The sequence below is a fragment of the Mesoplodon bidens genome (genome assembly GCF_964165515.1).
Source record: "Mesoplodon bidens genome assembly, chromosome: 4".
Lineage (NCBI taxonomy): Eukaryota > Metazoa > Chordata > Mammalia > Artiodactyla > Ziphiidae > Mesoplodon > Mesoplodon bidens.
Genome location: NC_138160.1, coordinates 33,037,753 through 33,051,170, shown reverse-complemented (window position 1 = coordinate 33,051,170; position 13,418 = coordinate 33,037,753). Strand labels below are relative to the sequence as shown.

Here is a 13,418-nt window from a genome sequence, read left to right as displayed (position 1 = left end):
TTCGTGGACCATAGCCCCAGGCACCCATGCTTTCAGTGGGCCCCTCCAGGACGCCTGCTTTCTGCACCCACAGCTGGGAGACAGGGACAAAAAAAGCTTTGCCCTTCCTGGGGAAAACTGAGTCTGCATCCATTTTTCTTAGGGCCAATGGCAAGTCCTACAGTGAAGAGGAGGGGGGCAGCACACACGTCACACACAACCAGACTCGGAGGCCTTCCTCCACCTGTGCCTTCCCCTCCCCAGGCCGCCAACCTTAAACAGTGGCCTTGGCCGAACCAAACACAGCCCCGGAAGGAGAAGCACTTCGTCCACCTGAAAGGCATCTAGTCATGCACGTCCTTTCTCACGCTAAGCAGAACTCCCATGTGTAAAACATTTCTATTATTTCAGCTTATTGTATTCCTTTATCCCTAGATTACAAAACATACTTTTTTAACTGCAAGTTCTGTGGTCCTGATCCATGCAACTTTTACTATTTAATATGAGCGATCGCAGGTACCTTTTCTTAATTATTATTTAAGAACCAATACCAAAATAAATAAATAAATAAAAGGAACTCTGTCAGTCCTGGTGACCTCGCTGTAATGTCAACAAGCCGCCGGCTGGATTTTGCCTCCCCCATCTCTTGGGAATCAGCCACTTCTCTTGTCACCACGGTCACCCCCCACTCCAGGCCCCTCTCCTCTGGACCAACCCCACTGCTTGCTTCCAACTGGTCACACTTCACCTCCTCCAGTTCTCCCAACTTCTCTCCACTGTGTAGCCGGAGTGAGCTTTCTTTAAGGCTTCCAATCAGAGCTCATCACTCAGCTTCTCACTGCTCCCTGGATAGAAAACAGCAGCTGGGCACGACCCTCGGTGTGTGTGTGTGGTCTAGCCCTGTCCTGCCCACCCCACATGCCCTGTGCTTTCAGGCCTGAGAGCTCCCAGCCCCTTCCACTCAGGGCCTCTGCTCACCCCAGCTGGATCTTGCTGGGACATTCCTCTTCACGCTCCATGCTAAATTAGCTTCTAATCTTCTTTCCTACTTTGGCTCCAACTGCCCTGACTCCAAGGTGCTGCAGAAGGTCAGGCCTAATCTCACCCCACAGCCCCGTGTCAGCGACCTGCACTCCTCACGCCTAGGATGCTCTGAACTGTGTGATCCTCTCCTTATTTTTGCTCAGTGCTCACAGCCCCAGGCCTGGAATAATGCCTGGACCTGAGCCCACAGTCTAAAACTATGTGCTAAAGGATTTCACCAGTTCATTAATATGCAGTGAGCTCTGTTTTTCCCAGACACCCTTTGTGTGGATTCTGTCTAACCACAAGTTGTGCTTTGTGGTCTTTATAGGCCTCTTGTGGAGGAGATAAAACTTGCGCTGAATGCATCAATTCAGCAACTTTTAAAAATGTGATGACTGTGTCTGGGCTGTTTTCATTCATCGAAGTGGCAAGTTTAATTTGGCCCTGGCAGACATTAGTATGTTATAAAAAACTGGCATTTACACAGAAGTCCAACTGAGGTCACTGACTGGTTCCTGAGAAGTGAGCTCATCCCTCGCTGACTCACGCTCCAGGCCCCCATCCAAGCTTGAGCTGTTACTCTACTCTGCCTTCTCCTGCCATTGATGGAACCATAAATTTAGCAAGTGGCTGGAAAGGCTGCGGGCAGAACCCTAGCCAGGGTGAGAGCGCGTAGTGCAGCTTGAGTGGCCAGTGCCGGCCAGGAGGCAGCTCAGAGTCCCTGGTCCAGCTGTGACAGCCTCGGTCAAGATGCTTTTCCTTTGGCTTGTTTGGGAACAAAACAAGTCTGAAGCGTGAGTGAGGGTGCATTACAGGAACCTGCCCTCTGAAAGGGAGATTACGGTCCAGACGGAAGCGACCTCTCAGCTGCTTTGTCTGACCCTTAACTGGAGGGGGACCTTATGCCTGTCCTTGACTTCAGGCCTGAGAGGTTCAGACAAGGGCTTCTCTTGGCGTCATCTGTTCTGGGACACGTGGAGACTGATGACCTGGGAAGACTGCATGTGGCTGTCACCCCTGTGGGGGGCCCAGGGCTCCAGCCAGAAACAGAGCTGCCTTGAGAGGGGCAGTTCCCTCCTCTGGTGTGGCAGGTCCTACACCACCCAACCCCAGCAGGAAAAGGGAGAGTTCTGTGTGGACATGGTCAGGGTGAGGCCGTCTCAGTGTTTCTTAAATTGTCCTCTGAGTGTTGCTGTGTGTGTCCTGGACTTTCTCAACTGTGCTGTAAACAATTCAAGGTCAAAGGTGTTTTTTCTTTTCCTGTTCCTGACATCTGGCATAGGCAGGTATGATCATCTTTTGTCAAATGAATAAATGACAGAAAAAAGAAGAAGAAAAAAAAAAAAAAAGCAGCACCACAAACCTCTCTGTGACTTAGTTTTCTCCTCTGTTGGGATCAGGCTGGCCTGGGTGTTATGGGGACCGTATAACCGACAAGGCAAAACTCTACCCTCAAACATCTCCAGCCTTGGTAGGTTACACAAGGAGGTTTCACCAGCGGCTTTACCTTGAAAAGAGAACTACCTGAATCAAAGGTGTAAACAGATATGAACAACTGTCTGTTCACATGTTGCTCTTGTTATTTTCTCTACTATGAAAGCAGAAAGAACTGTCTTTTAGAAAAATAAAGAATGGGATCAACTTGGTCTATGGTTAATGTTACTTTCGCTAATGGTGTTAAGTGCTAGTTTTCCACGAACTCCTCCAGCTCTTCTCTCAAATTTCTTTTTCTTAGATAATTCTTAGCCTCAATATGACCTCTGCTCGATGTTGTACTGGGTCCAAATCAACAACCAGTGTACCCATCAACAATACAAAAAATATGAAAATACAAAAATTATTAGCATGAGGGGGATGGTGGGAAGATGGGCTGGCGGTGGGGAGGGAACAGCTATACATAAGCATTGCTGTTGTTTAAAGTCAGAACACCAGGGAACACAATGCAGGTGCTTCTTGGATCTGTGTCTCCTGGCCTGCAGAACTAACAAACCCCAAATAAACTACTTTTGGCCTCAAAAAAAGAAAAAAACAAAAACCAACACTGAACAACTCTCATGGTGGGAAGCTGCCCTTTGAGGGGTGGAATTCTAGACCTGGTATCAATCCTAAATCAACAGTCAGAATGATATTTAATGTAGGCCACTCACTCAGATCTCAAAGGCAGTGATGGATAAGGAAAGTAACTGGAGCCTTTAAAGCTAGTAGCCTTTATGCTTCACTAAAGGAACTAACCACCTGGCTCCCTGTACTCACGCCTCCAGCACCTGAGAGAAGAGTGGCCGTCCACTAGCAAACGGAGGTCCCCAGGAATGACACAGCCCTGTGTTGTCCTTCCCTCCATGCATATTCTCTGTTCCCTTCAGCGGGAAAATATTTCACTCTCCTTGAACATCCCATGCTAATAAAGGATCATGATGTGGGCATAGATCATTAAGGTTCCCTGCACCATAAATGGTAATTGAAAGAAACTACCAAAGTTTGTAAAGCAATTATACTCCAAGAAAGATGTTAGGAAAAAAAAACAAACTACCAAAGTGCCCCAATGCACTAGATGGGGAAACATCAGGCAAAACAGACACAACCATGATTTAAACCAGACAAGTGAAAAATCAATCCCAAATAATTCAAAGGCAAAAAGTGTGTGAAATTCAAGACTTTCTTAATGTAATTTGTTGTAGAAAAAGCCACATATGAGGCAACAAAGGATACTGTAAGTTACTGTCCAACATGGCCCATGGAGAACCTCTTTGCTGATTAGGACAGAAAATGCTAGAATTGTTTATTCCTTGCATCTCAGCATAGCATTAGTAAAGAAACTGCCTGCGAGCCACAGTGGCATGAAAAATGTTGCCAAACTCTTACATCTGATTTAGGAAGATCTCTGGTGGACAGGGAAGGAAGAAGGAAGAGGAATAAGGTGGTTGACCTTCATGGATTTTTGGAATCATGGAATTCACATGGACAGACCCCAACAGCTTCCACAGGGAACAGAGCAGAACTGAGAAAATGATCTGATTCAGAGCATAGCCCATCCAACCTACCAAACCAAAATTGTCATGTTACTTTGTCCTGGACCCTCTTAACTAAAAACACAGAAATGCAATTATTTAGGACAACTATTCTGAGTTGCCCAAATATTTCCATATTGGGATTTCGGGGGATGTTATAAAAGACAAAACACAGTGTCAGAAAAGGATTTTTTAAATATTGAGCCAAAAAGAAAAATACTTACCACCCAGATGACATTGGATGTTTTAAATCTACTGATCTGTATCTGAAAAACCATTTTCAATTCCTGATGATAAGCGAGGCTGTGGACAGTCCATTGTAAATGCAAACACTGATATGTAGAATTGACAGAAACTTTCAGCGATTCAGGAGTTAATGGTAAAGGTTCAGACCAGACTGAAAGGCCAAAATAAGATATGAAATAACATTTAATAGGAGTATGATTGAATAGTCACAGATAATTAAACTGTTCAATATCATCATTGTTTAGCTGTGGAAATTATTGCTCACATATACATTCTAGAATTAGACACTTTGAAAACCTGGAGGGAATTCAGAAATCAATCAGCAGATAAAGAAATTAAGCCCTAGATGAATGAAATGACTTGCTCAATGATACACAGCAAATTAATAAATTGATAAAGAGTTTCACAAGACAAAAGGATACTCTATAGAACAATCTAAATGGTTCAGAAATTTGTAATAAGGCTGAGTAAAGAAAGAGGACTTTTTGCTATAAATTTCATAGTTCTGGACATCTAAAACGAAAGTTTTCTTTTTGGAAGTCAATATTTCATAGTTTATTAAGTAGCTATAAAGTGACAGCAAGTTCCATCTCTAGACATTATTGCTTAAATCTCAATGCACTGAACTTAGAACACCTCTGGCAAGAATTCACTGGACTCTTCAGATGAGACTAGGCACTTAGTGTGAAATAAAATAATTGTTACAAGGTCTCTAGCTCAAGGAAGGAACCTACCTGGAGGGATACAACAGAGTCGTAAGAAGTAATGAGTCATTGCAAGTTTAGAATATTTAGTGGTGTGATAGAGTCTGTCAAAGAGTAGAGATTCAAACATGAAACAGATTTGCTGAGTTCAGTGAGCTAGGAAACAGCCCAGAGACAGGATGGGGCCTGGTGGAGTGAGTGAGATCACTGCTAATTCTTGGAGAAGAACAAAGCACCACTTTTTACATAAGCAGAGGAAATGCCGTACAGATTCAAAAGGAATTGTGTATTGCCGAATCAACTGGTTTCACTCCCTTCTGAGGGAGTCTAAAGTAAACTGGGAATGGTGCAAAGGTACTGAAAAGATTAAGACTGTATAGATAAAAACAACTGGTAATTGATGGTCCATGGTGAAGCAGATATCATCTTTTCAGCATTCATTTTTCTAGTTCTTTGGGGGTTTCCCCTAGTGATCTGAGACCCTCTGGCACTTAGTTTAAAAGGCAAGAGAGTATGTTCTTTTGAGAATAAAAATGGAAAGAATCTCTAATACTGGAAAAAATGTTCCAAAACTGCCATTCTACATGTGCTGTTTTTCTCACAGAGAGGTAAAAATAACAGCGACAACAAGATTGGACACGTACTATTTACCAGGCACAGTGCTAGGTGCTTTACATACGTTGTCTCGTGTAATGCCCACTGTAAAACTCAGACAGTGATTTTTTATAGATGGGGAAACTAAAGTTCAGTAAGCTTAAATGATTCACACAAAGCTATATGGGATTTAAGTATAGATCTCTCTAATACCAAAACCTTGCTCCCCTTTATTGCACTGCCCCCCAACTGTTAAGGCAGGAGCATCTTGCCCAATCAAAGGTCACATGGAATGGAATGTCTGAGACTTGTGCTTCATGGCTCCCACCATGTCCTGCTAAACTCAGGATACAGATGATAAGGATGGGGCTCTGGACCCAGCCAGATAAGCTGAGAAGCATTCATGGTAGATATAAGCATGAAGTTTTTCAGGTGAATGGTCCACATGGTAGACAGGTTCATGATCCAAGCACAGCATTAGCCTCAGAATTTATTTTTAAAAATCTCAGAAAATTCATTCTATGAAAGTTAGGTTAACAAGAGTGTCCATAAAATCCAAGTTATTAGCCATCAATGACTATCTTCCCCAAAAGATACCCATCCTTTGTAATATTTTGTAAGGCAGTGCTGGGGATGGCTGGGGTACCAATTAAAATCTCAGTATGGACTCCCATGACCTTCGATTTGGCAGTGGGTCCTTAGATATGACATGAAAGCATGAGCCAAAAAAAGAAAAAATAGATAAATTGAACTCCATCAAACTTAAAAACTTTTGTGCATCAAAGGACATTGTCAAGAAGGTGAAAAAAAACTAAGAATGGGAGAAAATATTTGCAAATCACTTATCTAGCATCCAGAATATATAAAGAACCCTTACAACTCAACAACTAAAAGACAAACAACTCAATTTAAAAAATGGGCAAATGACTTGAATGGGCATTTCTCCAAAGAAGATGTACAAATGATGAAAAAGCACATGAAAAGATGCTCAACATCATTAGTCATTAAGGAAATGCAAATCAAAACCATAATGAGATACTATCTTACACTCACAGGATGGCTATAATTTTTTAAATGGAAATAAGCATTGGTGAGGATGTGGAGAAATTAGAACCTTTGTACATTGCTGGTGGGGATGTAAAATGGCTTTAGCACTGTAGAAAACATTTTGGAAGTTCTTCAAAGAGTTAAAATCACCATATGACCCAACAATTCCATTCCTAGGTATATATCCCAAAGAACTGAAAGTAGAGACTCAAATACTCGTACACAAATGTTTGTAGCAGCACTATTCACAATAGCCAAAAGGTGGCAACAACCCAAATGTCCATCAGCAGATGACTGGATGAACAAAGTGTGGTATATACATTCAATGGAATAAGGAATGATACATGATACAAATTAGGCAAACCTTGAAAACATTACACTAAGTGAAAGAAGCCAGATATAAAAGGTTTCATATACATAGTATGATTCAATTCATATGAAATATCCAGAATAGATAAATCCATAGAGAGATAAAGCATACTGATGGTTGCCAGGGGCTGAGGGAGGGAGGAATAGGGGATAATTGCTTAATGATTACAGGGTTTCCGTGGGGGATAATAAAAACGTTTTGGAACTATATAGAGGTGGTAATTGTAAAACATATTAAATGTACTAAATGTCAAAGATTTGTCCACTTTAACCATAAACTGATTAATACTGTAATGTGAATTTCACCTCAATAAAAATTATTTTTAAGATATACATGATTGGGCCTCCCTGGTGGCGCAGTGGTTGAGAGTCCGCCTGCCGATGCAGGGGATACGGGTTTGTGCCCCGGTCCGGGAGGATCCCACATGCCGCGGAGCGGCTGGGCCTGTGAGCCATGGCCACTGAGCCTGTGCGTCCGGAGCCTGTGCTCCGCAACGGGAGAGGCCACAGCAGTGAGAGGCCCGTGTACCGCAAAAAACCAAATATATATATATATATATATATATATATATATATATATATATATATATACACATGATCATGATAAAAATGTTCAAATAATACAGAAATTGAATCCCCAGCATCCTACCAACTCCACTCTCCATTGCCAAGTTCAAATCATGTATGTTTTTCTTGACTTTTTTCCATACACTTAAAAAAATCATATTGAACTATGCACTCCATTTTATATTTTTTAAAGTACTTATATTATTTTTAAAAAGCTATAAAGAGAAGTAAAACTAAAATGTTAACAGTCATTTCTGGATGGTGAGGTTGAGTGATTTTAACTTTCTTTTTTATGCTTTTCTGTACTTTGCGAATGTTCATTAGAAAACATGTATTACTTTCAGAACAATATAATATGCTAGTTTTTTTCAACATCTTCATGGGAGTATAATTGCTTTACAATGGTGTGTTAGTTTCTGCTGTGTAACAAAGTGAATCAGCTATATGTATACATATATCCCCATATCCCCTCCCTCTTGCATCTCCCTCCCACCCTCCCTATCCCACCCCTCTAGGTGGTCACAAAGCACGGAGCTGATCTCCCTGTGCTATGCGCTGCTTCCCACTAGCTATCGATTTTATGTTTGGTAGTGTATATATGTCCATGCCACTCTCTCACTTCATACCAGCTTACTCTTCCACCTCCCTGTGTCCTCAAGTCCATTCTCTACCTTTGCGTCTTTATTCCTATCCTGCCCCTAGGTTCTTCAGAACCTTTTCTTTTTAGATTCCATATATATGTGTTAGCATATGGTATTTGTTTTTCTCTTTCTGACTTACTTCACTCTGTATGACAGACTCTATGTCCATCCACCTCATTACAAATAACTCAATTTCGTTTATTTTTATGGCTGAGTAATATTCCATTGTATATATGTGCCACATCTTCGTTATCCATTCATCTGTTGATGGACGCTTAGGTTGTTTCCATCTCCTGGCTATTGTAAATAGAGCTGCAATAAGCACTGTGGTACATGACTCTTTTTTTTTTTTTTTTTTTTTTTTTGCGGTACGCAGGCCTCTCCCTGCTGTGGCCTCTCCCATTGCGAAGCACAGACTCCGGACGCACAGGCTCAGCGGCCATGGCTCACGGGCCCAGCCGCTCTGTGGCATGTGGGATCTTCCTGGACCAAGGCAAGAACCCGTGTCCCCTGCATTGGCAAGCGGACTCTCAACCACTGCACCACCAGGGAAACCCAACATGACTCTTCGAATTATGGTTTTCTCAGGGTATATGCCCAGTAGTGGGATTGCTGGGTCATATTGTAGTTCTATTTTTAGATTTTTAAGGAACCTCCATACTGTTCTCCATAGTGGCTCTATCAATTTACATTCCCACCAACAGGGCAAGAGGGTTCCCTTTTCTCCACACCCTCTCCAGCATTTATTATTTGTAGACTTTTTGATGATGGCCATTCTGACCTATGTGAAGTGATATCTTGTTGTATTTTTGATTTGCATTTCTCTAATGATTAGTGATGTTGAGCATCCTTTCATGTGTTTGATGGCAATCTGTATATCTTCTTTGGAGAAATGTTTATTTAGATCTTCTGCCCATTTTTGGATTGGGTTGTTTGTTTTTTTGATATTGAGCTTAATATGCTAGATTTTAAAAGAAATATTAAGATATCTGGTTCACTTCGCTACGATGACACTGCAGAATGCATAATTTAGTCTTCTAAATTTACACCAAAAGGCTGAGCCGCAGTTATCTTCCAGTTTTATTCCCCACTGAAAGTTAATAAATTGGCATTCTTTTTTTTTGTTTTTTTTTTGTGGTACGCGAGCCTCTCACTATTGTGGCGTCTCACGTTGCAGAGCACAGGCTCCAGACGCGGGGGCTCAGCGGCCATGGCTCATGGGCCCAGCCGCTCCGCGACATGTGGGATCTTCCCAGACCGGGGCACGAATCAGTGTCCCCTGCATCGGCAGGTGGACTCTCAACCACTGCGCCACCTGGGAAGCCCAATAAATTGGCATTCTGATTCTTAACGAGTTTGGGCAGAGTGAATCATTTATCAGGCCCTATTCACTCAAAGGTAAATGAAGTAAGTTGGAATTCCTGAATGCTCAAAGCCCAAACATGGTGGTCACCTTCTATTGTTATTTGGCTAGAGGTTTTATCTCCTTTGTGAATAAAATGTCTCAATTCTCTAGTTAGAGGCAACAGCTGTTATTCATCCTCTCCCTAAACCTGTGTCTTCCAAGCCTAATACAGTGAACTAGAGGGAGATGGGGAGAGATGAAAGGGCAGATCCCTTATGGAACGGGGGAAGTTTTTTTAGTAGCCATGGAGCCATCAGCACCAGGGAAGCAGGGTGCATGCAAAGTCACCCCACCTTTCCTAGCCCTCATTTCATCTTGCCTGTATGGTCGTTCGTTGCTGTCAGTCTCACTCTAGATTCAAATCTCCTGGAGGACAGAGACGGAGGCTTATGCACCTTTGAACGTACTCTTGTCCCCAGAACTTGGCATGACGTCTTACCCGCAGCAGATGCGGATCTCAAATGACAGAGATCCAGCATCACCATGATATCAAGTGCCTGCCTGACCAGCAGCCCCTCACTAATAATTCGTCCTTCCTGCACTCTCCTCTCCCCAGGGCTGCTTTTCCCACCCAGCGTGTGAGCCCTGATCTCAGCTTGCTGTCATAGCCTGTTCTGTGTTTGTCTCTCCACAGACTATGAGCCGAACACGGGTGGGACTGAGTCTTACTCAGCTCGCTGGAACCGTAACGTACTTCCCACGGTATAGACACTCTGTGGCTGCTGGCTGAATGAGTGAGTCACCTACAAGGATCAACTTTACTTCTGGAAGCTCTAGAAGGCTGCCATATGATGCTGTAGACAAAAGGGGAATTCTTTATATTGACATATGCTCTTGGTGAGTGTTGAGTGACTCAGGTACTTGAGAGACAGCGGTCAGAAATAACTGGGTGGAAAGCAACCTAGGGCATCCTTGGGAAATAGCAGGAAATGCCAAGGGAAAGTCAGAGAGATAAAGGGACCTCGGGGATTAGTCAGTCCAATCCCAATGTTTTTCAGATGAGGAAATTGAAACTAAGAAAAGGGGAGTGACTTTCCCAAGGCCACACAACCCAACCAGAATCCAGGGCTCTTGGCCCAACTCTTTAATTTATAACGCTGTTCTGGAGTGTGGCCAAAAAGGGCAGGCTTGGAATCAGACGGACCTAGATCTAGTCACAGACTCTCCTCCTATTTTCCCCAACCTGTTTCTCTGTCTGGTCCCAACAACGCTACTTAAGGAAATAAACCGTGGCCCATTTGTAAGATGGGATACCATGCAGCCATTAAATATAATGTTATTTCTAGAAAAACTTTTAACATCAAAGGTAAAAACTCTCATCTTATATTGTATTAATTATTTTGATAAGTATATACGAAAGTAAACTTATTAAAGTATATATACTTTACTTGTTTAATGATTTACCTGTATATACTTTAATAAGTATATATAGTATAACTTCGTAGTATATATATTACATTACATATAATATATATACTTTATACTAGATATACTATAATACCATATATACTATAATAAGTATATATACTTTACACTAGTTATACTTCAATAAGTATACTTTATATATAAACTTTATACTATATACACTTATTAAAGTATGTATAGTATAAATACTCCCAGTGTACATATAGTATAATTTTACCTCTATTAAAAAAACCCTACACATTTGTATCTCTTTCTGTGTCTGTGCATACATACACACAAGAGCCTGGAAGAAAATACATCCAAATGCTAGTCAGGATCTCTGGCTGATGGAGAGTAAGCCTAGGGCGGACGGGAAGTGAGCCTTGGCTCTATCTCATTGGACAGGAGAAGCTAGGTTACCTGAAAGGAAGTCTCAGGCCTGAGCCTGGCTGGGTGATTGAATGAGAAGCCCACTGGTTTGAGTGGACATTTAGTAGGTATTGGGTCAGGTGCAGCAGAAATTGAGACAAGAAATCCAAGCAGTTAAGGTGAGGACAAAGCAGGATCACTTTGCAAAGCGGACATGCTTAACTGAGAAAGCTGGAAGCAGAAACAAAGATTGGTGGAGAGAAAAACAGGTAAATGCAAGTCTGATCTAAATAAAGGAAGCTGAAAGGGTGAGCAGCAGAGCTTGCCCTGAGAGCAGAGTCCCTTGTAAGTAGAAGGCTCACAGTAAACAGTTGTCAGATCAGACATTGAGACTTCACTAGGGAAGTGAGCTGGGCCAAAAGCTTAGGGTTAAACACCCGGATTCTCTAGAGAGCCTGGAGGTGGGGCCCTGGGTCTGTCTGGGAATCAGGAGCTGTAACTGAGCCTAGACATTCTTAGGGTACAGACCACCCACTCAGCCCCAGTGTGTCATGCTTAGATTTTAGCAAGTAAGATCGATGGAGTGAGGGGTATCAATACTACAAAAGAGGGGTCCTCCTCATTTCCACCTTTCAGCTCCAGATTATGGAAGAAACCAACAATCAAACTATGATTTTTTTTTTTTTTTTTTTTTTTTTTGCGGTACGTGGGCCTCTCACTGTTGTGGCCTCTCCCATTGCAGAGCACAGGCTCCGGATGCACAGGCTCAGCAGCTATGGCTCACGGGCCCAGCCGCTCCGCGGCATGTGGGATCTTCCCGGACCGGGGCATGAACCCGTGTCCCCTGCATTGGCAGGCAGACTTTTAACCACTGTGTCACCAGGGAAGCCCCAAACTATGATTTTTAAGAACCCATAAAAGTAGCACCTTCTCATGTGCCCTGAACCTAATAAAAAACAACGCAGGCCTAAAGAATATCAGACGGATAATTGAGCTCTTATCAGAACAAAATCTTCCTTTTATTTCCAAATAGCTTATCACAGAGTTTCAAGGGAAATGGAAAAGTTCTATGGATATTTCTTGCAAACTTCATTTTCATGAATCCATGGACAGGAATTGTGTGAGTAATTACTAAGAGCATATGCCTGTGCCCTCTGGTACAAAGGGAGTATACAGCAAAGAATAAATGCAGAAAGAGGAAAAGGTAAAGCTTTATAAAATACAGGTAAAAGCAACACAAACTTTATAAACCCATAGAAACTCTCTCAAGTTTGAATCTGTCTTCAAATTGGCTCAAAGTGATAAAATATCCATAAACATTTTAATGGTATTGAATTCTTATTGACTTTATTTACAAAGTTGATTTATGGCCAAATACCTTCACTGTGGGAGTAGCTAAGAGACAAATACTATTTCTTTACCCATAAACAGCATTTCAGCACTTAGCATATTATCTTGCAGGTAACAGCCTCTCAACAAACATAGTTGTGAGACATCCCAACTTGCTCTAACCTTGCTGCCGACACTGGACACATAACCTATCTCTACCCAGCAAGTTTAGAAGGAACTCCTCTGGCAATGGCCATGGACCATATATTGATCATGACATTCTCTGGGACTAGATTCACTGACAAGTTACCATTGACCAGGAAATCAAGGTTAAGGTATAGCTTACTCCACTGACCAGGAAATCAAGGTTAAGGTATAGCTTATCTCACTGACCAGGAAATCAAGGTTAAGGTATAGCTTGCCCCATTGACCGGGAAATCAAGGTTAAGGTATAGCTTGCCCCATTGACCGGGAAATCAAGGTTAAGGTATAGCTTGCTCCATTGACCGGGAAATCAAGGTTAAGGTATAGCTTACTCCATTGACCGGGAAATCAAGGTTAAGTTATAGCTTACTGCATTGACCGGGAAATCAAGGTTAAGGTATAGCTTACTCCATTGACCGGGAAATCAAGGTTAAGGTATAGCTTACTCCATTGACCGGGAAATCAAGGTTAAGGTACAGCTTACTACAATGAGCCATCAAGATCAGGAAGCTCAAGACTAAGGTAA

The 13,418-nt window shown here is 42.2% G+C and overlaps 1 protein-coding gene across 3 annotated transcripts in view; it reads right to left on the bottom strand.

Moving 5' to 3' along the window:
* OSMR (oncostatin M receptor) overlaps positions 1 to 13,418 on the bottom strand; it is a 56,990-nt gene that overhangs the window by 28,616 nt on the left and 14,956 nt on the right. For all 3 annotated transcript variants that reach the window (XM_081230397.1, XM_081230399.1, XM_081230398.1), the window contains exon 3: positions 4,238 to 4,410. In XM_081230397.1, coding sequence (XP_081086523.1) covers positions 4,238 to 4,410 — 173 coding nt within the window. The remainder of the gene's footprint in view (positions 1 to 4,237; positions 4,411 to 13,418) is intronic.